The 25,661-nt window shown below is 48.8% G+C and overlaps 1 protein-coding gene across 2 annotated transcripts in view; it reads left to right on the forward strand.

The window, feature by feature from the left end:
- Window positions 1-25,661, forward strand: part of ADAM19 (ADAM metallopeptidase domain 19) — a 48,453-nt gene that overhangs the window by 17,089 nt on the left and 5,703 nt on the right. The window contains exons 4-21 of one of the 2 annotated variants that reach the window (XM_034779568.1): window positions 2,561-2,639; window positions 4,114-4,190; window positions 6,585-6,777; window positions 7,071-7,136; window positions 9,411-9,482; window positions 10,084-10,250; window positions 11,386-11,470; window positions 12,137-12,276; window positions 14,057-14,234; window positions 15,870-15,959; window positions 18,474-18,669; window positions 20,131-20,239; window positions 20,978-21,182; window positions 21,946-22,023; window positions 22,342-22,450; window positions 22,557-22,701; window positions 23,136-23,217; window positions 24,925-25,155. In XM_034779568.1, coding sequence (XP_034635459.1) covers window positions 2,561-2,639; window positions 4,114-4,190; window positions 6,585-6,777; window positions 7,071-7,136; window positions 9,411-9,482; window positions 10,084-10,250; window positions 11,386-11,470; window positions 12,137-12,276; window positions 14,057-14,234; window positions 15,870-15,959; window positions 18,474-18,669; window positions 20,131-20,239; window positions 20,978-21,182; window positions 21,946-22,023; window positions 22,342-22,450; window positions 22,557-22,701; window positions 23,136-23,217; window positions 24,925-25,155 — 2,302 coding nt within the window. Of the gene's footprint in view, window positions 1-2,560; window positions 2,640-4,113; window positions 4,191-6,584; window positions 6,778-7,070; window positions 7,137-9,410; window positions 9,483-10,083; window positions 10,251-11,385; window positions 11,471-12,136; window positions 12,277-14,056; window positions 14,235-15,869; window positions 15,960-18,473; window positions 18,670-20,130; window positions 20,240-20,977; window positions 21,183-21,945; window positions 22,024-22,341; window positions 22,451-22,556; window positions 22,702-23,132; window positions 23,218-24,924; window positions 25,156-25,661 lie in introns of both variants that reach the window. The other variant, XM_034779567.1, reaches the window with a different exon arrangement.

The following is a 25,661-nucleotide window of genomic DNA, read 5'->3' on the forward strand; positions in this document are numbered from 1 at the left end:
ATCACCCCAGCACCCAATCCAAATGCTTACTAGTGAAGTGCTGAGAGCAATCCAGCTTGCTTTGCCGTTCCCAGGATCCCCGTCTCCTTGCTGAACTCAGGGGGAATTTTGCCTCCATAAGGAGCACAGGGTCAGGTCCTAAATAGGGTGCCAACCTTTGCCTTGTTCCTACGCCAAAGAAGGTTTTGCGAGCTGTAAAATGGCACTATCTGAATCCATTCTTGGGCCATTCCATTGTAACAGGAGCAGAGATGGGCTTATCACAGCCATGGACAGCCCACAACCCGGGGGGAAATTTGTGTCTCAAGCTGGATCCAGACTTCACAGCTGGTCCTCCTCCCCCAAAATGCATGTTGGACTGAACCCAAACCCGGAATCTGAACAGGCCCAGGCTTCAACCATGATGTATTTGGATCACAACTTTTATGGCCTAATGTCAAACCACAAGGGGCACGAGTCCCATTCTCATTGGAGACGATGATGGTTGGTTTTCCATCTCTTGGTGTCGTTGGCTGAAGACTGGATGAATTTCTGGAGAGATTCTTGAGCCAAACACAAGTTATTGGGCTTGGTACGGGAGTAACTGGATGAAATGACTTGCACGATCAGAGGAGCCTGGGACTCAAACCAGGAGGTCCCTTCCAGTCCTTTGGTTTTATGTTCTTAAATTCTATGGCCAGGTCAGATTAGATGGTCCAACATTCCCTTCTGGGCTTAAAATCTTTGAATCTATGTGCCCATAGTACCAGAGGATCAGTGAACCCATTGGTCTGGGCATTGCTCAAACACGTAACAACATGCAGTCCCTGTCCTGTAGAGGGACTAAAAACCTCAGGTGAAATCTTGTGGTTTTCATCATATTGCATCCCCAAGTCTCTGCAAATCCTCCTTGTACAGGAAATTATTGTTAGTGCTGTTCCGTGTCCCACGGGAACCTGGCTGGTGCATCAGCTTTTTTTACTCTTTGCCGTTTTATTTATTTATTTCATTTTTAAAAAAATGTTACCTTTGGAGTTTTTTGAAACTGGAGGCAGGATTTCTGAATGAACCAAAATACAGCGGTGGCAGTGGGGGGCCTGGCCGTGTGGGCACAGTGCTACAGAGTGGGGAATCATTCAGTGGCTGAGTTTGGGATTCACAGGCATGCTTTCCTTTGTCCTGATTTCATTTAATAAATGGTTTGAAGGGGCACTTAGGAAGATGACTAGCTGAGCACTTACACGTATGAGTGTATTTCATGAGACCAAATGATCTGAATGCAGTTGTCAATGGCCATTAACCTTTGAACTTCCGCACCTCTTCCCACTCAAGTTCCTCTGGGTAGGGAGAGGGGACATATAATATTGGTCTCGCAGATGCTCTGATTGCATTGATGTTGTGTGCAAGCCATTAGCCCCTTTCTTGTATCTGACGGTGTGTTAGCGGAGGGCTTGGCAGATGGAAAGTGCTGCCTTAGAGGTGAATGTTGCATGGCAGAATGTGGAATATGTACCAAAGAAAAGCTCCATACTGACTGCCCCCAAAAGACTCATCTTCCATTGGCCATGGGTTTTTTTTTTCACTTCATTCAATTTTATTCTGTGTTTGTTATAGCTTGTTTAGCCTAACCAAACGAAGGCTGAGGGGAGATATGATTCCTCTCTGTGAATACATCAGAGGGATAAACATCAGGGAGGGAGAGGAGTTATTTAAGTTAATCGCCAAGGTGGGCACAAGAACAAATGGAAACAAACTGGCCATCAGCAAGTTTAGGCTTGAAATTAGACTGTTGCAAACCACCAGAGGAGTGATGTTCTGGAACAGCCTCCCAAGGGGAGCAGTGGGGGGCCAAAAACGTATTTGGCTTCAAGACTGAGCTTGATACGTTTATGGAGGGGATGGAATGCTGGGACTGCCTACAATGGCATGTCGCCCATCTGTGACTGCTAGCAGCAAATATCTCCAATGGCCGGTGATGGGATGCTAGATAGGGAGGTCTCTGAGTTACTATAAAGAATTCTTTCCCAGGGGTCTGGCTGATGGGCCTTGCCCACATGCTCAGGGGCTAACTGATCACCATATTGGGGGGCTGGGAAGGAATTTCCCCCCCAAGTCAGATTGGCGGAGACCCTGGGTTTGTTTTTTTTTGCCTTCCTCTGCAGCATGGTGCATGGGTCACTTGCAGGTTTAGTGTAAATGGTGGAGTCTCTGTAACTTGAAGTCTTTAAATCATGAATTGAGGATGTCAGTAACTTGGCCAGAGATTAGGGGTCTATTCCAGCAGTGGGTGGGTGATGTTCTGTGGCCTGCAACACACAGGAGATCAGACTAGATGATCATAATGGTCCCTTGTCGCCTTGAAGTCTATGAGACTCCTAACAAAGAACTCCCACACTAAATGCCTTAGGACCCAATCCAGCACCCACTGCAGTTAATGGGCGTGTTTCCATTGATTTAAACGGGAGCTGGATCAGGCCCTTCTTGCACTGTGATTGTCAGATATCCCAGCAGAGATGATTCAATAATAATGTGCCAAGTCTAAAGAAATGTCCTTTTTTTGTCTTTGCCTTGCTATTGGTAGGCACCTCTTTGCCCCAGGCTACACTGAAACCCACTATACCCAGACTGGAAGGCCCCACACCATCACTTTCAACCACACAGTAAGTATGCAGACCATGCAGGCAAATCCAAGGAGAGGGTACAGAGGGGGGACGGGGCTTCATTTTCTGGAGACTCCAGTTCCCAACTGGACTGGGTTGAATGTGAATTGAGTTTGGAATTCTCAGCCTGTAGAAGTCTCTAGTGGGCAACTGTTTGCATCCCCAAACCTTTGGCCAGTCAGTGGTCCCATCGCAGATGAGTTCTTGGGTGGGCACAGTCTGACGGATGCTGCAGATTAGGTCTGTGGGGCAGTGGCAGAGATCTCCAGGGAAACCTCTTCCTGTGCCGGCCTCTAGCCGTTTCTTTTTAGTCTCTGCAGAACTTTGCAGCTCTTGAAAGCGAAGACCTGGGGAAAATGCTGCTTTTTCCTTGACGAGGATCAAAACTCTTCTGTGTATGAGCAGATTTGATTGTTTGCCTCTGCCCGCAGGTGGAGTTGTAGCACTCCAATAAAATGCCAGCTGAGTATCCTATTCCAGTGGCAGTATTCCACTTCTGTAAGCCAAGGTCTTCACCAGATCCCAAATACCCAATCTGGGCTCACCCCAACGAATATAAAGCAGAGCAGAGAGAGAATTTTCTAAAGCACTGAAAGGACTTAGGAGACTCAGCCCCATTGCCTTCCAATGCTGCGGTTCATTGACACCGCTCTTTGCAAAGTGCGAGCTCCATGCTTGCTATGTTCCCAGCCTTTTGCGCGACTAGCCCATGCCAGCTGGCTCCTGGTCAGAAAAATCATCATGAATTACCGATCTCAGACTAGGACTCTCGGCTGCAGTTGCACAAAGATATACATTGGTTAGAATTTTAAACTAAAAGATAAAGATGATGAGATCATTTTCCCTGCTACTGTTTGCTCCCCTCTCTCCTCCCGGAGGCGCACAGCTGGGTGAGGAGTTTGGGCTGGGGTGGAATGCTGTCAGCATGTTGGCCCGAGTGGCTTCCTTGTTCCTACCATAGTCTGCCTTTTGTCTTGAGATGAGCCCATCTAAATGGACTTTCCGGTCTCTAACATATAACCCTTTATAGAACTAAAGTATGAGGTCAGCACATTCTTCAGGGCCTGATCCAACGCCAGCTGAAGTCAACAGACAGATTCCCATTGACTTCAGCAAGCTTCGGATCAAGCCCGGTCGGCTCATCTGTGAAGCTTCCTCGGGACGTTACAGCACCTTAGATTTTATTAGCAATGAAGAGCATGTTCATGCATGTCCACAAGGCCATGTTATGACAGCTGAGATGCTAGGTTTGAATCAGGGGACCACTGGTTGTTGTTGTTGCATTAAAGTCTCACCTGGTGGCAGAAGGGACAGTACTAGAGAGAATTAAAGGCTCTCTCATTGCTCACGTGGGACTTAGCAGCACCCAGGTCCTGTACTGGTCCTTTCTGCCCAGGAGTAAATTCCACCCTCCAACAATAAAAGAACTCACCAAACTGTTCCTTCCCTTGACAATCTCCTTTCTCCTTTCCAGGACCATTGCTTCTACCATGGTGTTGTGCGAGGCCTGGAACAATCCAGCGTCACACTCAGCACGTGCAAAGGGCTACGGTAAGATTCAAGCAAGCCCTGACAAAACAAGCATCTGACAGTCTGGCCTCCCCTCATCCTTTCCAAGGCCTCCGGGCATCCCCTCATGTGACACCCTAGCAAGGTTGTTAGCATTAGAGCTAGTCGGGAATTTTCCAACTAAAAGTTTTTGGCCAGAACACGTGGATTGGTCAAAAGCGAAGCTTTGTGTGGGAAAGGGTCGGCTTCAACCAATGGTTCGACTTGAACTTTTGAAAAGTTTTGAAATTGTCGCAACGAAACTTTGTTTTCCCAGTCAGAACTGATGCTTTGGTTGGAAACTGAGTAAAAAATCACTAACTTCTGAATATTTTGTCCACAGGAATTTTTGTTGGAATTGACACACTGAAAAAGTATTTGACAAATTTCCAACAAGTTTTAGTCCTGGGCAGAAAAAAGACCAGATCCTCAGCAAGTGTAAATCCGCATCGCTCTAGTGAAATCAACAGAGCTACGTTCACTTACAGCGGCTGGGGATCTGGGCCCACAACGAGGGTGGCCAGCTGTCCGGTTGAAAAGGGGACCTGCTGGTGTCCGGTCAGATCTACTAACTGGACACCCAATGTCCGGTTATTGCGGGTGGGGGAGGTAGGGAGGGACCAAGTCATCCCCTGTGTCAGCCCCTACTCAGTCAGGGTCACCTCCTACCTGCATCGGGCGGCTGCAGCTCCCCGCCCCAGCTCTGCAGGAGAGTCTCTCCCAACCCATGCAGGGAGGAAGGGGGAGAGGGGAAAAGCAGTGAGTGATGGAGGGATGGGGAAATAGGAGCAAATGGGGGGTGGGGCCTCAGGGGGAAGGGGCGGGGCAGGAGTGGGGCCTTGGGAGAAGAGGTGGGGCAGGGGAGGTTTCGGCACTCCTGCTGGAGTGTCCGGTTTTTAAATATTACAAAGTTGGCAACCCTAAATATCACATGCACTTGAAGGCTCTCAGTTAAGATACTTCACATCTGTTTATAAACAGGACACTGTTTGCAATCGACTCCAGCTGAAAGCTGGTTGGAAGCCGGGCTGGAGAGATTTAGTCCTGTCAGGAAACAGGCCTTGCCAAAAAAAACCCTTAACAACCTCAAGTGCTTTCAATGTAGATGAAATATCTGGTGGTATAAACAGGACAAAGTGGCCACCTGTGTTTTGCAATAAATAATCCACTTGCTATAAAAAAGCAGAAGAAATCACAGGTGTGCCCTACTTCTGTTTTATCCCACATTCTTCCAGGAGCTTTATTCTTAGCGTCAGAGGAAACGGCTCTAGTTCGGCTAACGTGTGCAGTCCTGCTGCCCTGTGCCCCAACCATCGTGCTGCACTGGTCTAAATAACGATGTAGGGAAGTCGAGCACACACATCTGTTTTCACTTTCCCTACAGAGCTCTCAAGCAGAGCCATTCTACCCCCAAATCTATACGTCTTCCACTGGGCAAAGAACCCCGTTAAACACAGAGCCTTTCCAAACCTGCTTCATGGAAAAAGGCCAGTTGAGAAAAACAGACCCACATGGGACACATCCTTCCATCAGCCCTTGATTACAATAGTACAAACGAGGTTTCTGTTACAATGTGGGGAGAACGGCAACGTAGCACCTAGAAGTATTGTTAAAAATACACTTGCAAGAGGAAAACCTCCAGAAGTCGTTATACTTTCCACCAGGAAACTGTCTTAGTGCGATTTTAGCGATTTGATATTGCACAACAAATGTGTGGGGGCGCCCCATAGAAAGGGCCCCATCCTGTGACCCTCGATTTACCAGCTGAAGTCAGTGAAGCCAAGCTGCCAGTGGGTGAGCGTCCTCTCTGCTTTTCCTCTTCACGGGGTACAGCATGCGGCACCTGGCTGGTTTTGTTGGCTAAGTTCTTAGGAGCAGGGACCATCTTCTCCCTCGGTGTTTGCACAGCACCCAGCACAATCGGGTCTTGGTCTGAGACTGGGGCTGCTAGCTGCTACTGCAGTACAAATACCAAAGAATAGAGCGAGGGGGGGCATGACCCTGTCTTCTCCGGGATGTCCTGTGATTCAGTTGAAAAGCCGCTTGGCGCACAATATTTTAGACAAAAAAAAATCTCAACGAGCTCTTCTATTAACTGGTAACATCATTTCCCTGTCTGAAGTATTTATTTAGCTTCCTTTCCCACAGTATCTGAGCACCTCACAGTCACTAATGTGTTTATCCTCACAACTCCCCTATTGTCCCCAGAGTACAGACGGGGAACAGAGACACTGAGAAGCTAAGGCCCAGATTGTCAAAGGATTTCAGTGAAAGTTAGTGGCATTGGGCCTAAGTGACTTCCCCAAGATCACACAGGAAGTCAGTGGCGGAGCCGGAAATTAAATGCTGGATTTCTGGACCCTAGTCTAACCACTGAACTGCTTCTTATTTCCACAGTGGTCTTATAGTACTGAGCAGCAATCTCAGTTACATCTTGGAGCCGGTCCCCGATAGCCAGGATCAACACTTGATCTACAGATCAGAACATTTGAGGCTTCCCAGGGGGACCTGTGGATATCTTCACAAAGAGCCCACAACTACACACTTGCTCAACCCATTGACGGGCCGGGCCACAGCACACCATCACAGGGTGAGTGTGTACCATGTAAGCGAGGGCACTCGTTGCGGCAGGGTGTGGGTCATCACCTCTGAGCAGGTTCAGCCCGCCATCCTCCAAGAGCAGGGCTGAGGACATGAAACCAAGGGGATGCAGTTCCTCCAAAAGGAAGACGGCGATTAGGAACTAGTGGCCGCTCAAAGGACGTAATGGAAGCAAACAAGTGTCCGTGTGTAATGGGGGGCAGGGGAATGGTCAGTGAGGCAGCGATTGCCAGACAAGAAAAATGATTAACTACAACTAACCTCCGGGGTGCTCTGTCCCAGGTGAAGCGGGAGGATTTGCAGTCGACGAAGTACGTGGAGCTGCTGCTGGTGGCTGATTATGCAGAGGTAAGAGAAATACGCCATGTTGACACCGGCTGAGAACTGGGCCCATGGCAAATCTCTCTCGCTGCAGAACAGGTAGAGTGCAGACACTGGCAGGAGCAGCTTTCCCCTGCTATCCCTGATGTGGAGGGATCCCGGCAGGGTGTACAGAATGGGGTTCCACTTACCTGCCCTCCCGGCCCCAGACCACTCCGAGAATACCCAGGAAAGACGTCACTTATTGCCAATAGGAGGTGGAAACTGTGATACGGACAAGTGTGTAGGATTGAGGCCACCCATTTATTTCAAGTAGGTCACTGCACGGCCATCAGAGATGTAACTATCGCCTGTCACTACCAGTCTGCACTGACTACTAACAGTTACCCTGGATTTGAGGGGTGTGTGTACCTCAGAATGTGATCAAGCCAATTGCAACCGTATTATGAGCATTCAGCCACCATGCGTTAATAAAGAAAAACACCACATAGTTAACAGTTAATTGGAAAGCAGGCTTTTAGATGCAAGGTCAAAATCTAGCTGACAGTTTCTGCTAATCAGAGTGGGAGGAGGGGAAAGAAAAGTAAATAACTGAGACAGAAAGAAATTACGTGGATGGAAACCTTGAGTCTAGATGCCTCTGATATTAGAAGTTTATTGAAAGTTAGCAAAAGTGATGATCCAGGAGGGTCATTATGACCTATATGTTTTGTAGAAGTTAGTTATAAAAAGTCTAGATAATAGAGTGTACTTTTGGAACAGTCCTCTAAAGCCATCTTGAGAAATGTTTTTTCGGACACCTTTTCTCTCCTGTGGGTGAGCAACTGGCCACTGTGAACCCGCTGTTAATTACTCAATACTGTTCCAGAGTTCAGGTAAATATCTGGGATGTTCAAAACCTATCGCTTATGTCTGTGTGTGCTTAAATCTAATAAACAGCAGTTTTAGATAGAACACGCTGACTTGCATTAATCTTTTTATCAGACAGAATTGCTGTGTTCCCATTGATTTATTCCTGGCACTGCCTGAAGTGAAACCATTACGTTACCCCTGCTGGGGTTCTGAAAACCCTGGGTAACGCTAACCAGTGACCTAACGTGAAAAGGCTCCATGTCTTATTAGCAGTCAGCATGCACGAGCATTCACTCAGTTACACAGCTCCATGTTTAATGATGTTGCTCCTGGAATAGACAGCTCTCTACAGACTGTGATTTGGGGTTGTGGGGTTTCTCAGGGATAACCTGGTCCCTAATTCTACTCCCTGTCCCTTCCCTACAGAAATCTAGGTGATTAGCTACTATATCCGTTGGTATTTAGTGGTGGAGATAAATAAAGCTCTTGCTGAGGTTTCAGATGCTGCGAATCTAAACTTTCTGTGTCGAAGCTGTTCAATACCATCCCAAACCTGACAACATTTAATTGATCATTTAATTATCAGCACAGAGTGGGGTAGGGAGGTCAGCCCCATTCATAAAGTTACCACCTGATGCTAAAATTGCACAGCTCCTTCAGGGCTATTGGCTGTAACCTCTTCTGAATGACACCAGAGAGGCACATTCTGGGTGTTCCGCCTCTGTTAGGCAGCAGGAGACTGCAGAGATTGTGAGAAAACGCAGCTTGTCCAGGGATTGCCAGAGGTTCTTCCCCCCTTCGTTAGTCAAACCCTTGATGTGATCAATGCAAACTATCCCCTCCTAAAAGAAACAAAGCCCCAGCTTTTCCAGTGAGAACACCGTCTGCTTTAAAAAAGATCTTTTTGTAACTTGTTTTAAGTACGTGAATCAAACATTATTTGCCAAGTTAACTCATTATTTACCACATGTTTTCAATGGGCCAAAAGTGTTTTAAATGAAGCAGTGCGGCTATCATTCTTGTCCGGTAAGTGAGTTGTGTAATGACTCCTCTATGATAAGTGCTGTGGTTGTACTAATTATAGGCATGAAGTTGCATTACCTTGTGCGTAACATGTCAAATTAGTCAGCTCATTACATAAATGTCTGGCCAGGGGATTCTCACCTGGGATGAACATGTGTTGCTCTGTTCGATGGCTAGCATCACGGTGGTATGATGCCCCCAGCTCGGCGCACAGGGAGAAGTGTTCCGAGATCTACACATGTGTAGCTCCTCCTGTTGCGATTAGGGGTCTGGTGTATACACCGAAGGGGGACTCCTGGGCACCACATGTGCACTGACTGGGTTAGTCACCTCCGTAGTCTCAGAATAACACGATCTGGTTAAATGTGTGTTACGCTCTTGCTTGTTTTTGAAAGGATGATGCTGATTTGTGCTCATTTCATTCAGTTTCAGAAGAATAACTATGACCTTCAAATAACGAAGAATAAACTAGTGGAGGTTGCTAATTACGTAGATAAGGTGAGGCCAGGTGTATAACCGGTGGGAAAGGAGCTGAAGTCTCAGCGAAACACAATCACCTGAACTCCTTGTGCCAGAAAGAAGGCATCCTTCTCGGCAAAGGGAATTCCCCACTGGCTCCTTCTCCCCGATGACCTGGCACTGTGGAGACTGGACGGCGCCCCCAGAACAGTTCCACTGGGCAGAGGCATTGGAGACGGGGAGCCGAGAGGGAATCCCCTTCCCTTACAGGGGTGTTAGCAAGAAAATCTCGATGTTTTTTGAATTGTTTCTTCTCAAAGCTGTGTTATTGTGGGTGACCTTCATCGCTTACTGCAACCTGCTACCATTAGCCACACAATGAGAGCGCCATATCTGGCATCCAGCCCAGACGGTGCTTTGGAAGGGTTTTGTATTGGATGCTGAGGGGGCTCTTCCCATCCCAGAGCTGAGGGTAGAACATGCTTCTAGGGAGACCCACTTTCCCTGAACTTACGGTTCTGTCTAACTGTACAAAATTCACATATTTAGCATCGTTTATAGTCACGGGTTTAAAACGAGGAGAAAAATCGTCAGCAATCAGTTGATCGGCTCTTTCCTCTCCTCTCTGTGCATCTTCTAGTTTTACAAGTCCCTGAACATTCGGATTGCCCTGGTGGGGCTGGAGGTCTGGACTGACCGAAATAAGTGCGATATATCCGAGAATTCACATTCAACCCTTTGGTCCTTCCTCGCTTGGAGGCGCAAGCTGCTAGCCCGCAAAAAGCACGACAATGCCCAGTTAATCACGTATGTTGCTTTTCCTGGGATAACACGATCTCTCTGCCCAAGGGATCTGGGGACAAGGTGTGAAATCAGCAGGGATAAGGTTCTAGTTGGACCGCATTCATGGGGCTGGAACTTTAGAAAGTGGTATGGAGTCACAGTACATGGACATTGAAGTGGGGGACTGCCATCCCCATTATTCTGCATGCATAATCCTCGTGCAAATGCTTGTGCATCTTTGCATGCACAATTGTGCACAGACTTTTCGGAAGATCTGGGCCGTAAGGCAAGATGTATGATTCAGTGGGTGCAGATTGCAGGAGGCACTCGGCCAGTTCTGGGGCAGCGCCCTGTGTTAGCAAGTGCATCATTCTGCACTCTGACATGCTTGGCGCATCGGGCTGGGAGCTCGCTGGCTAATCAGAGTGACTCATCCTGTTGATCTGATTAGTTCCACTAGATGCAGGGTCAGCAAGGTGGGCCTGTTAGAAGAACAATGCAGCAGCTCCCTAGTGAGAAGCGGTAAAAAGAAAATGCAGAGATGTAACCCCTTTTCTGTGGGGTTTTTCACAGCCAGATTCATTCTGTTTTTCATACTGTTCTGAGTGTCTGGTCGGACATGATTCCCCAAGCCACCGCTTTCTTATGAGACCCTAAAAACTCGGAAGGGCAGTGTAGCATTCCAGGTGACGGGGGACTCCTTAAATCAATGCACTGAGCTAGCATAGTGAGCCCTGGAATAGATCTGCCCTGCCTGGGTATTCACCCAGCACTCATTAAATTCCCAGAGTGTGGCCCCAGCATGCATTGTGCTCAGGATACAGCCTGGGGTGGATTGTCAGTGGACAGTCTCTTGTGTGTTTGTTTCCAAGTCCAGGAAGTCAGTAATCTGCTAGGAACATCACCAGGCCATTACAAGCAATCGGATTGGCTGCACAGTCTAGATGGCTTGATCATGGTGTAAGGTGAACTATTAGCTCTAGAAGAGGAATGATGGAGCTGAAAAGCTAAACTGTGAAGATAGCAGGAAAGGTATTAATGAAGAAGCCATTTCCTTATGGGCTGATGTAAGTTCATAGGGCTACAGACAGCATTGGTTTCTACAAGACCTCAGACTACATCTCTGTCCCATTTCATTATTTCTCTGGATTGTTTTCAGTGGGATGTCGTTCCAGGGCACCACAATCGGCTTAGCTCCACTGATGGCCATGTGCTCCGATTTCCAATCTGGAGGAGTGAACATGGTAAGTTATTACTAACAACTAATCAGGCGTTTCCTATGCATAGCAAATATGTGTGATAGCTGCCTCCCAGAAAACCAAGAGGGAAAACGCTTTTTTAGGTCGGTCTCCAGCATTCCCTTTCATAAAAGGTTAAAGACAACCCCAGGTAACAATTCTCCGTGCATCCGTGAAAGACTCTGGGTACCTCATTAATCCGGGGCGCACACAGTCTGACAAAACGTTGGTGGGGAGAAGATTGAGGTGGGAGTTGAATCTGGAGCATTTGTGCGTAGAAAACAAGACTTCACGACTTCAGTCTCGGGTGCCAGCAATGCAGCACGTGGTGCCACCACTCCGATTGTGTAAAAGGCTCCCGGGGTCTAACGTTAAACAATATTCAATTCAACCCAAAGTAAAGGCCTGTTATACAGCATTATGGCCCAGACAAGACAGGCCGTAGGCAGTACAGATTGGTGCTCATAGCCAGCAGACCACTTTGCAACAGACATCTGAAACAGACAGAGATGGGCCTGAGCCTCAGCATCTAGACCTGGATCCAAACTGCCCCATTGACTGCAGGCCCACCTTCAGCAGCAGAAAATGCACCTCTCGGCCCAGCCCCGCTCGGCGCCAGCGCTCGGCCGACGTGTCGGTGACACGCTGACGCTGCTCTTTGATTCTGACCAGGATCACTCCGACAACCCCATCGGCGTCGCTGCCACCGTGGCCCATGAGATGGGCCACAACTTGGGCATGAGCCACGACTCGGCTGGCTGCTGTGCCGCCCGGGCTGACGACGGAGGCTGCATCATGGCTGCCGCCACGGGGTGAGTTGCTCTTCCGTGGAAAACAAAACCCGCTGCGTCCCAGAGAACCCAGGGGAACGGGGATCAGTGAGGAGGCAGCATGGAGCTGGGTCCATGTAACAGGTTTACGGAGACACCTCTTCAGTGGCAACTTGGGTCACGCGGCAGGAGCAGTTAGTTTAATTCCCAGTTTAAATTAAACTGCCCCCTACCAAATGACTGACCCCAGTGGAATGAAGGGCTCAGCCAAGATACCCTGCAGTGGGAGGGTTTAGTCCATTTAGTTGCATGTGCTCTGTATGTAAAATACCCCTACGGGTGTTAGGCACTTTTACTTGTATAACAGCAGGGTTCATATTCCCAGGCAACATGGTAACCAAGGGCAAAGCGATTACCTGGGGGACCATCCAAGGCACAATTACAGAGCCATGTTTGTAAGCCGGTTACCTGGGGTTGTCATTGCCTGTTAGGAGCTTCTTCTTAAGAGAACTCAGTTCCACTTCATGTCAATTCACTGGGGGCAATTAACAGGTTAATGGGGTGAGAGCGTAGTTTTGCCCTGGAAGTGGTGATGCTGCAAATGGATTTGGTCCATGTTCTTCTGCTTCTATTTCAGGTGAGTGGTTACAAGTCTGTATTTCCAAGAAAAGGAACCACAAGCCCTGAGGGGAAGAGGGAGGAAGAGCTAGAGTGTAAACCCAGGGGGATTCAGGGTTAATTTTTCATGGGTTCTGTGTTTCTTCAGACACACACAATCCCTAGCTCTGCCCTCCTCCCTTAAAGCCACATGCCCTCCTATTGCTGAAAAATTCACCCCTCAGGGCTTCAGAAGAGTTTCTAGAAGTCCTAGAGCTGGGCTTTGTACTAATAAAAAAACCCTAACCCACCCCCCACTCCTCACCCCCTTCTTATTTGAAATGAAACAAACCCATCATTTAACCAAGAACATTTGAAGTTGTTTATCACAAGCCCATCTTTAAAACCCCTTGTTTTGAAGTCCTTGAGTTTTCACAAACAAAGAAAAATATCAAGAGGGAAAGTGGCGGTATGCTGGCGTGCGTGCACACACGCAACATGCACACAAATGCAACACGCATGTGCCTGTGTGCATGCATCTAACATACATGTACATATACACACATACACCCCAAGAGGAGATTAAAAAGCCATGTAACAGAAAACCTACTTAAACCTGTTCCACTTGAGAAGGAGGTGGGGGGGTGGGAATAAATCTTTTTATCAGTCAGATTCACAACCAGTTATTCAGTGTCAAGTGTAAGGTTCTAAAAGTTACTCTAACAGTTCGGAAGAAGCCATACTGAGTGCCCAAGGGTATATCTCCTTGGGGGCTGTGTACGTGAAGCCTAGGGTGACCAGATGTCTTTTTCTTATATAGGCTCCTATTACCCCCCACCCCCATCCCGATTTTTCACATTTGCTCTCTGGTCACCCTAGTGGAGCCAGGGTTTTAGTCTAATACTTGATATTAAGAAAACCTCTTGGATGGGGTGTCAGCTATGCCTCTTCCAGACTCTCCCACTTTGAATCCCCCACATGGGGAAAGGAGGCGTCAGAGCTGAAATCTAAACTCCTTGTCCGATGTAACCTGGATGCAAGATGGAATCTGACCCTGCCCAGGAACGCACAGGCCAAATTCACCCTTTGTGCAACTTCACTGCAGTCCCGGGGGGAGCCCAACCTTGAGAGTAGGAGCAGTTCTACCCGCGTGTGCATTTGTTCTGCTGCTTTATGCCTTAGATCGCCTCTCACGCGATGCTCCTCTGACCCGATCTGTGTGCAGGCACCCGTTCCCCAGGGTATTCAACACGTGCAATAGGAAGGAGCTGGACAGGTACCTGCAGTCCGGCGGAGGGATATGTCTCTCCAACATGCCAGACCCCAATACTTTATACGGAGGGAAGAGGTGCGGAAACGGTTACCTGGAAGATGGGGAGGAATGTGACTGCGGAGAAGTGGAGGTAACTCTCGTTTAGATCGAATTGTTTGAGGCTGAGATGGGAGAAAGTGATGCGGGTGCGAAGCAGCCGACAGGCACACAAACCCATATGTGCACAGCTTTTATAGGTGCAGGAGACACGCGTATGGAAAGTACAATTAACATGGGTGCAATGTCCATCAGATTGTAAAGCTCTTTAAGGCTGAGACCTTGTCTAACTGTATGTACGGCACCTAACACAATGCATCCCTAATCCTGCCTGGGGCCTCTGGGGGCTATCACAATACAAACAATAATGGTAACATGCATTTGTAACTTGCTAGCTAAATGGGTCATGTCCCCCTCTAGTGGCTGATGCTCATAGAAGATAAGAGCCTACTACTGATATCCGCTAATGAAGTGACTCCTTTAGCTCAGGTGACAGACGTCTGTGCTTTTGATGCTGAAGATTTTAGGATTAATCCCTGCCGACGACACATTCAGCACTGCTTTTGGCAGAAGGCATGTGCAGGGAACATCCAGCATACATGCTGGTAGGAGACATGTATGGAGAGAGCATGCAAGCTGGATGCTTGTAGCTTTAGGAACTATACTAAGCTAAAGCACTTACCACGGGACGTATTTGAAAAATCCACAGGGATTGGTTAGTCTGGTTCTAAAGAAACAAAGAAAATAAATGGGACGAGCATTTGCCTGAGCGGAAGGATGGGAGTTCAGTGTAGAGAAGCCCGTTAGCTTAGTGGATAGAGCACTAGCCTGGCTTCTATTCCTGGCTCTGCCACTGGCCTGCTGGCTAACCTTGTACAAATCACAGCGCCATTCTCTGCCTCAGTTTCCCAATCTGTAAAATGGGGATATTGATAGTGGGGGTGAAGCGCTTGAGATCTACCGGTGAGAAATGCTACATAAGAGCCAGGTATGAGTATTCTAGTTGCCATCTTAATGCAATTGCTCCACCAACACAGCTCTAAAATACAGTTAAACTAGGTAGGTAGCCTGGACACACCACAAAATTTGCATCGAGTTCTAGATTTCAGATAGTCCAGGGGCCTCTGGTTTGACCTGATGCAAAGAGGAGGAGTCATTTGCAAAATTCAAAGCCAGACGTAGGTTTGAAGTTCAGGGATCTGGAATCCACAATCGATTTGGACCCAGATCTAAATCAGAAAAAAAGTGGGTAGAATTCTCGCTGGCCTTTCGGACAGCCGTACGAGCCTCGTTTGTATTGCGGTTTGCCAGGCTCACTGGAATTATGTGCAGCTTCATCTCTGAACATGTCAGGTTGCTCCTTTCTTTCATTCTGTGCTTCCCTGTCTCCTCTCTGCGATGAAGCAGGATGAGACGGAACCCTCCTGGGGCTAGCAGCCAGAGCCGCCAGTTGAAATGCACACAGCATGAGCTAACCTTCCATTCATTAGAAAAGGGGGTCAATAGCATACTACTGCCGGGGGGACACAGCAGTGCTGCAGCTAGAAGACAAGTGCGGGGCTTTCTGGAAGGGTCAGTTGCACAGAACATGCAGGGAGAGGGCAGATGCACTATGTGCATCATCAACAAGAATGGGATAAGTCCCGCCCTGGCAACTGGCCACCTGGGTGTTTCCGGCTCAGGACATCTGCCTCATAAACACCGCACGTCTCTTGTTCCTCTCTCTCAGGAGTGCAATAATCCCTGCTGCAACGCCATCAATTGCTCCCTGAAGCCTGGCGCCGAGTGTGCGCATGGAACCTGCTGTCACCAGTGCAAGGTGGGGCCTGTTGCATCTGTCCTGTACTAGCAAAGAAGAGAGAGGTTGGTCGGGGCTGTTAGAACAGGGGAGTGGCTGAGGGGAAACTGACGGAGCGAGGAGCATGTGGCCCCAAATTTACGGCTCCTCCCGCCAATGATTTGAAAAGACGTATGGAACACAGTCCTGGGGACTGTTTGGATTCCCCACCTCATGCAGGTGTATCTTGCTTGTGCTGTCTAGTTTCTTTGCCCCTCTGCTATTGTTTATTATCTCTATAAAATATTTTGGGAAACAGCTTGTCTACAACATGCACTTTTAAATACAGTTGCATTCTCCTGTGCAAGTATCTCCCCCTCTGGCCAAAGGCAACAGGTACCATGGTGATAGGCACAGACCACACTGTAGGGGAAGGGATAGCTCAGTGATTTGCACATTGGCCTGCTATACCCAGGGTTATGAGTTCAATCCTTGAGGGGGCCATTTAGGGAATCTGGGGCAAAAATCTGTCGGGGATGGTACTTGGTCCTGCTGTAAAGGCAGGGGACTGGACTCAATGACCTTTTAAGGTCCCTTCCAGTTCTATGAGATAGGTATATCTTCATATTAAAAAAAAAAAAAAAATACAGAGCCCTACAGCTGATAGATTCCTGCTGTTAGCTCACTGAGGCCCCATAGTACTGGCCAGGCTCCAGGGAGACATTTTTAAATGGGTCCCAGCCCCCTGATTTTGGACCTGCAGTCAACAGTGGGGCAAATGGTAGAATGTGGAGATCTAACCACCTGGTCGCGTTCACCACTCAGAGTGTGAGACATCTGCATTCGTACCCACTTTGCTCGCTGCCCGCCATCGACTTCTGGCACAAAGGTGGAGGCTACCTTTGAGGCTGTGGCCTTATTGCTTTGAGAAATGCTGCGGAGGAGGAAGAAAAGACCCTTGTGTCCCGAATCCTGATGTCCTAAGCTTGTAAGCAGTATAGGCCAAGATCTTCAAAAGTGACTCATGGTTTTGGGTGCCCAACTTCAGACCAATTAAAGAGGCCAGAATTTCAGAGAACGGATACTCCACCTTTTCTGCAAAGCACAGCTCTTCAGGTACCTAAAGTTGGGTCCCCAACAACGGAGGCAGCTAAAATTTCTAGTCATTTTTGCAAGTTTTTGTCATTTATATGAACAGGATTTCAGTACGTAATGTAGGTTAATTCATTGCTCCATTGGAGTGTTGCGTGAAGCGTGTGCTGGTCATAGTCCCTGTCATTTCAAACACGTGGCCAGTTGGATTCAGTTCCTGTCACTTTTGTTACTGCCTGCAGCCTCTTCTGTGATCAGTGGAGTGAACTCTGCAGGCTTCTGCAATTTAAAAAAACGTGGGTAGTCTAGACAGTGGAGAAGTCCGTTTTCTCCCCTTCCCTTCCACCTTCCATCCCCTGGGGAGACCAGCACCATCTGTTTTGGCTTACGCTGGTGCCGTGCTGTGATTACGAGGGGTTAAACTGCATCAAGGGACAAGCTTCTGTTTCCAAAAAGACAACTGGCACAGCAGGGCTTGGAGCGTAGGTTCCCTGGTGGATTATGTTACCAGTTTATTGATGGTTTTTGTGTTCTGCCCCAGTGGTCGGTGAAAGAGTGAAACTGTATCCCAGGAGAAACCTGCACAGGAGAAGGAGTGTTTTCCTTGGGGGGGTTCGATTGGATGTTATCTTGGTCTTTAGCCTTCTAGTGAACAGTTGAATTCCTCTAGCATAGCAGGTAACCGAAGAAACTCCAGCAGCAGGGTGTGTGCCGTGGATGTCTGGATCTCACTTTACATCTCCGCTTCCCTAGGAAAGTCTGGTCAAAATAGCCTGGTTGTTTTAACTCCTTCCAAGCCTGGGTGTAGAGGTCTTGAGGTCTGCAAACAACACGCTTGCATGGCCCAGTGGTTGTAAACTCTACAACCAGATGTCACTATGTTCAGCTCAGTGGGTGTGATGAGCGGTGTGTAAATATATATCAAGCAGAGCCTGCCACTGGAGTGATCTGACTGCCTTGCTCGCGTCAAACAGTTTTGCTGTCTTGTTAGATCTTGCGGGAACGTATGTTTGATTTTGGAGCCCAGCGTCCCAAGTTCAAAGCTCCACCGTTTCTCTAGGCGATTAATCCTCACACAGGTGTGTGTGCAATCGTCTTATAGTGACAATGTGCCCATGTCGATCGCCAGTGGGCTGCGAAACGCTAACAGCATTTCAATGACTCGGCCTGGGTTCCCAGCCATCCTAGAGATGAAAGATACTCACCGGGTCACGGTACTCTACTTCGCCCATCTCGTTTTAACCAGAGACAGGAAAGGGCTTAAACCGATCAACTTGCTTTTAACCACGTCTAGCTAGTTAATGAAAGTTCAGCTGATAGCAGTTTGAGGGTGGCTAAGACTAAGAGCTGTGGGATGGCTAGATTAGACAGCTTGTAGATTTTTCTAACTGTAGAGAAAAAAATTCCTATTGCAGACAGGCAAGAAGTAACCAGTGATTTCCCCCCCCCCCTCCATCTCTTTAGTTAATGGCTCCAGGAACTCTCTGCAGGGAGACGTCGAGACCCTGTGACCTGCCAGAGCACTGCACTGGCAAGTCAGCATTCTGCCCCGCCAACTTCTACCAAATGGACGGCACGCCGTGTGCAGAAGGGAGGGCGTATTGCTACGTTGGCATGTGTATCACGTACGAGCAGCAGTGTGTGGAGCTCTGGGGGCCTGGTAAGGAGAGTGTCTTGCAGAGAAGTAGGCTCACTGGGGAGATGGTCTTTGCAAGATTGATCGTCTGCTTTAGATTATTATTATTGTTCATGATGGTAGCATCTAGGACCCCTTAGTGAGATCAGGCCCCATTGTGCTGGGCATGGTACAAACATAATCATAGAATCATAGAATATCAGGGTTGGAAGGGACCTCAGGAGGTCATCTAGTCCAACCCCCCTGCTCAACGCAGGACCAATTCCAAACTAAATCATCCCAGCCAGGGCTTTGTCAAGCCGGGCCTTAAAAACCTCCAAGGAAGGAGATTCCACCACCATCCTAGGTAACGCATTCCAGTGCTTCACCACCCTCCTAATGAAACAATGTTTCCTAATATCCAACCTAGACCTCCCCCACTGCAACATTGCTCCTTGTTCTGTCATCTGCCACCACTGAGAACAGCCGATGAAAGACAATCCCCAGTTGGAGGATCTTCCAATCCAAAGAGACCAGATGGACAAAGGGTGGGAGGGCAAACAGGCACAAAGAGGGAATATGACGTGCCCAAGGTCACACAGCAGGTCATTGGCCACCCCAGGAATTGGACCTAGGTCTCATGACTTGTAGGCCAGTGCCCTGTATGCTGTAGCATGCTGCCTCCCCGTAACTGTCTCCAGAAGTGGCCAGGAAGGGTTGAGCATATTGCAGGGGCAGCATGCAGAAGCTTCTACTTCCTCTGCCCGTGTTGTATCTGTTTTCAGATAAAGAGAGGACTTGTAGATTTCTATGGTGACAGATTATGACCTCACAAGCATGGAATTGTGGCTTCACCATGTGATCCAGGAGAAGCCAGTTGGGGCTGGAGGAAGCACAGATGCAAACCCAAGTGCTTGTACACATTATACCAATGACAGCCAGCCAGAAAGCTCCAGCGGTGCCCAGCATTCCACCCGTTCGCTACATCCCTAGAGGGCTAGCATCAGCAGTGGTCAGTTCCTGAGGACTTGTCCCAGGTTGTCCACGCTCGGCTGGAAAACCTCTCCTGCACTGCTCACTGAGTAGTAATAGGTTGTTATCCATCCATCCATCCATCTAAGGGGGGAGGGATAGCCTGCTAAACCCAGGGTTGTGAGTTCAATCCTTGAGGGGGCCATCCGGGGCAAAATCAGTACTTGGTCCTGCTAGTGAAGGCAGGGGGCTGGACTCTATGACCTTTCAGGGTCCCTACCAGTTCTATGAGATAGGTATATCTCCATCTATTATTATATTATCAACTTCTCAGGGAAAAAGAATGAACAAGTGATGGGGTGCTGGGTTTGAGGAAGCAGTAGCATGACCAGACTGCAAGTGTGAAAAATCGGGATGGGGGTAATAGGCGCCTATAAAAGACAAAGCCCCAGATATTGGGACTGTCCCCATCTGGTCACCCTAGGAAACCACCACCTTCCCCAAGAGTCAGTCACATGAGTCTCTTCCATACAGGAGCAAGGCCCGCACCTGACCTGTGCTTTGAAAAGGTTAACGCTGCCGGCGACACCTATGGGAACTGCGGGAAGGATGTCTACGGCAGATACAGGAAGTGTGAAACGAGGTAGAATGCAGAACGGCCACTGATAAATGCTAGTAGGGAAGTGATGTTTCCTACCCTGCTAAGATAAGGACCACCATATTAAAGCTAGCTACCCTCTGTTCGTATTAATGCCCTCTCCCTGCCGTCAGAGCGCCCTTATCCCAATTAGAACTGTGCGGTTCTTTATGATAGTAGCATTGATATTTATTTGGGCTGCTCGAAATTTTTCCAAGTTTAAAGATTTCACCAAAACCCCCCCCCCTGAATTTTGAAGAAAAAAGGATGAGATTTCTACCCAACAGTAAACAGGGAAGGAAATTTTTGAAAAAGTTTTGCTAAGTGTTGTTCCCTGTTATTTGGCCAGGCCCAATATTTATAACATCTAAAAGGCGCGTTCACGTCCATCTCCATGTCCATCCACTCAGACTGAACAGTCTCAACACACAGTGGGGCGAAGGGCCCTGCAGTCTGTGTCCTATTGATGAGTCTGTTGGGTTTGGCTTACCCCAGGTACATAGGTGAGATGGTGACAGCCTGTCTCCTTAGGATTGTTCCATAAGCTGGCTCTCAATGGCTCCTTATTTCTGTTGCCACTGAACCAATGAATGTTATTGTCTTGACATAAGTTCAGAGATTGGTCAGCGCCCCCTCCTATCTCTTGGTTTTAATGTGAATTTTCTTAGTTCTGTGGGAATAAAGTGGAAACGTGAACCAGAAGGCACGCCGCAACCCTTCACCCTGTCTCCACGTTTCCAACAGAGATGCGAAATGCGGGAAGATACAGTGCCAGAGCTCTGCTTCCAAGCCGCTGGAGTCCAGAGCTGTCTCGATAGACACCACCATCACGGTGGAGGGAAGGCCGATCAAGTGTCGGGGGACCCACGTGTATGGTGCTGAAGAGAGTGAAGGGGATATGCTAGACCCTGGCCTGGTGATGACGGGAACAAAGTGTGGGAACAATCATGTAGGTACAGCCGCGTACCACGGTGTTGTTGGATGGGTCTGGGTGTGGCTTTGCCAGCTGGAAAATGTTCTATGGTTATTAAACAATTCTCACCTGAGGCTTCCTGCCTTTCTGGGGAATTGTTATGTATGTCACGTGAGCAACTTCTTACAGCACTGCTTCTGTGTGCTTGTTGAGAGATAACATGGCATCCCTACCGCAGGTTACTGGCTATAGCAGGGGCTGGAAACGATGACCTAGGAGGTCCCTCCCAGTCCTATGTTTCTAATAGTTCCCTCTCTTGAGCAGCAGAAGAAGGCTCCTTTTTACACTGATACCAAAAGGCGGTGCCTTAGCTCTTTGCCATGTGAAAGAGGGGGATGATGTCAGATCTGAGTCTTGTGCTCTCAGACAGTGCGGCCTAGAGCGACGAGCGCCAGCTTATGGGTCAAGAACTAATACCAGCTCTCCCACAGGCCTGCTGTGTGGCTTTGGGCAAGTCAACTGGCCTCTTAGCCTCAGTTTCTCCATCGTGTGTCTGAAGTTCCATTCACTGGGGCGCGGATGGGGATGGATGTTTGTTTGAAGACCAGCCGAACCTCACTGCTGGCTGTGGCTTCAGTTCTGACATTATTATTTATTATTATCTGTACTCTGGTAGCCCCCAGGAGTCCTAGCCAGCTCCTCCCCCTCCCCCCCGGGACCAGGTGCTGTACAAACATGGAACAATGAGACGGTCCCTCCCCCAGAGAGCTGACAGGGTGCTTGGTTCCTGTTCCCACAGGTTTGCTTTGAGGGACACTGCAGGAACACATCCATCTTTGACTCTGAAGGCTGTCGGAAGAAGTGCCATGGGCGGGGAGTGAGTGTCTTTCTGTCTCGTCTCCATTTCAGGCTGGGGTGGGGACAAGCCACTGTACATTTGTGCGTGGCATTTTGTGGAGCTATTTATACTTAAAAACTCAATTCTGGTGTCACATTTACATGAGCCCCTCTGGTCTCCTGCTTCTTAATCCCATGCGAGTGACGGGCGTCTAACTCCCAATTTGTGCCTTTGAAAACCGACTCTACCATGTGGCTCATGTGAGAGGCTGGAGGCCGGTGTTTGGTTTGTTGCTGTGCGTGGATTCTAGCAGAGCTGAACAGCTGCCAGTAAAGTCCCTAACTGTTCCCGAAACAGGTGTGCAACAGCAACAAGAACTGTCACTGCAACAATGGATGGGCGCCCCCGTTTTGCAACAAACCTGGGAATGGAGGCAGCCTCGACAGTGGGCCTGTGCCCCAAGAAAGTGGGTGTGACTCATTTGATCTTCCTGGTCCCTAGTAAAGCAGTGGGGAGTGGGTTGGGGAAGGAAGATCCTTACACAGTGATGGATTCTGTTTTTTTGCTCTCAGGCCTGGTTCCAGTGATAGCAGGAGTCCTGGTTTCCATCTTGCTTTTGATCGGAATAGCAGTTGCGTTTTGCTGCTATAAATGGAGGGACAGACTCAGGCCTCTAAAAGAGACCATCATCCCTTCAAAGAGGAGCCAACAGTTTGGGTGAATGTTCACGATTATTCTTTGCCTCCCTCTGTCCCAAACCTTTCCAGTGTCTGAGAGAAGAGAAATCACAAATAACTCCTGTATCTAATTATCCGTCTCCCTGTCGAGCACCGAGAAGGTTCATTCCATGCAGATCACTCCATGGACTGAACTTTCAGACACTTCCATTTGGAGAATAGGCACAAGAAAATGTTCCCATAGGCGATTCTGTTGGCGAGGCAGCCACTAATGAATGACACAGATGTTTGTAGATGTCAGGATAGCAGTTTGCATGGTAAAGTTTAGTCACTAGAGGGCGACATGGTTAAACATGCTGGTTGGGCTGGTGATGTTTTCAAATTTTGATGAAATTTCTTGTTGAAATTTAGGCAAAGAAAAAAAGAGGAAATTCATTAACCATTCTTTTCTTTTCTTTCCCTGATTGCCAGCAGTGCCTCTGCTCCAGATCAGTATGGTGTGAACGGCCATGCAAATCCAGCCTTCAAGCTGAAAACCCCACAGGAACACAGAAAGGTAGAGACAAAGACACCAGAAACCTACTCAGAGGCATTGTTCAGCCATAGTGCTAAACCCAGTCTGCCTCTGTTTCCACATCATTCTGAGATATATTAGCAGGAGTGTTGTAAGCAAGACACAAGGAGTAATTTTTCCGCTCTACACTGTGCTGATTAGGCCTCAGCTGGAGTATTGTGTCCAGTTCTGGGCGCCACATTTCAGGAAAGATGTGGACAAACTGAAGAAAGTCCAGAGAAAAGCAACAAAAATGATTAAAGGTCTAGAAAACATGACCTGTGAGGGAAGATTGAAAAAATTGGGTTTGTTTAATCTGGAAAAGAGAAGACATGATACCAGTTTTCAAGTACATAAAAAGTTGTTACAAGGAGGAGGGAGAAAAATTGTTCTTAACCTCTGAGGATAGGACAAGAAGCAATGGGCTTAAATTGCAGCAAGGGAGGTTCAGGTTGGACATTAGGAAAAACTTCCTAACTGTCAGGGTGGTTAAGCACTGGAATAAATTGCCTAGGGAGGTTGTGGAATCTCCATCATTGGAGATTTTTAAGAGCAGGTTGGACAAACCCCTGTCAGGGATGGTCTAGGTAATACTTAGTCCTGCCATGAGAGCAGGCGACTGGACTAGATGACTTCTCGGGGTCCCTGCCAGTCCTACGATTTTGAGTGACTCACTTAGGGTGACCAGGTGTCCGGTTTTCGACCAGAACAGCTGGTCAAAAAGGGATCCTGCCCCCCCGGGGCTGGAGCCACAAGCGCCAATTCGCCCCGCTGCAGGGGGAAGCCCCGAGCCTCCGTGCCCTCCCCAGGTGGCTGAGTGGCCCGTGTTTGATTTTTTTTCCTGTGGGTCACAGGAAGTCTGCACCCCCAGCCAGAGCCCTCATACCTCCCACTCCCCAGCCCAGAGCCCCCTCCCGCACTCCAAACCCCTCGGTCCCAGCCTGGAGCACCCTCCTGTACCCCAAATCCCTCATCCCCAGCCCCACATCAGAGCCTGCACCTCCAGCCGGAGCCCTCACCACCCCAACCCTCTGCCCCAGCCCAGAGCCCCCTCCCGCACCCGGAACCCCTCATTTCTGGCCCCACCCCAGAACCTGCACCCCCAGCCCAGAGCCTGTACCTCCTCCCACACCCCAACCTCAGCCCGGAGACCCCTCCTGCACCCCAAACCCCTCATCCCTGGCCCCACCCCAGAGCCCACACCCCCAGCTGGAGCCCTCACCCCCTCCCACACCCCAGCCCCCTGAGCCAACCCAGTGAAAATGAGCGAGTGAGTGAGGGTGGAGAGAGCGAGTTATGGTGGTGGTGGTGGGGATGGAGTGAGAGGGGGTGGGGCCTCAGAGGAGGGGCGGGGCAAGGGTGTTCGGTTTTGTGTGAGTAAAAAGTTGGCAACCCTAGACTCACTCCTTTTGGCTCCTTTGAAAATCACAGCCAAATTGTTTTCTACACTATTCAATGCACCCGTTGCTGACGCTTGTAAACTTCCTGGTGTGGACTGTGTCACAGGCAAAATGATCCAAGATGATCAACATTTGCTAGATATCCATGGCCGAAGACAGAGTCACTTGGTCAGTTCATGACTCTGTAGTCAGCACTTTTTGCTGTATTGCTGGAAGGCCTCATGGAAGAAACAGAGGTGCGACAATGAGTATAGAAAGCAGCATGTCTGATGTGGAAATAATGCCTGGTGTTTGTGTGACTTGTATGCAGGCCACCTCCACCCCAGAAATCCCATCGAAACCTGCTGTGCTTCACCCCAAACCTGCCCCAGATCTCAAAACTAATATCCAGCAACCACCTGCTTTCCCAGCCGGCCACAGCAACGACACCAGGAAATCCCCTGGTCCGGTATATCAGATAGATGGGATTCCGAAGGACACTGCAAGACGAATTCCTCCAAACAGGCCAGCACCCCCTGCTCCAAAACTCATAGTCCCACAGGTAAAGTAATCCCATTGCAATTTGCCATAGATCTGTCTGTCCTTTACTGTGGTTGGAACGTGCCACCTGCTCTGAGCAAATGTGCTGGCGTCTAACTGCTCATGGCAACCTTGGAGTTCTGATGGTCACTAGCACCGGGCATGGGGCAGAGACCAGTGACTAACCTTTCCTACTGCAGCTCAAGCGATGCATTTCCCCCACCTGTGCTCTCTCTGACCGAGAGCTGTGCTGAACTGGGCACAGGAGTGGGTGGGATGGAACCACCAGGGACTCAGTTCTTTTGTGCTTGCCTTTAGGTTTCATTCACATCTCTTGAGATGAGATGCAGGTGAATGAACTCCATTGTGTTACCTCTTCCTGCAGGACAGATTTGTTCCCAGTGGAGAGGTTAGCACATGTGCTCCTGCTGCCTCATACTGCAGTTGATAATGTTCCCCTGCTGGGTGCGCTTTTTCAATGATTATTCTTCATTCAGCTCTGTCAGTTCTCCAGCTGTCCCGCTGGGT

Source organism: Trachemys scripta, chromosome 8, assembly GCF_013100865.1.
Source record: "Trachemys scripta elegans isolate TJP31775 chromosome 8, CAS_Tse_1.0, whole genome shotgun sequence".
NCBI lineage: Eukaryota > Metazoa > Chordata > Testudines > Emydidae > Trachemys > Trachemys scripta.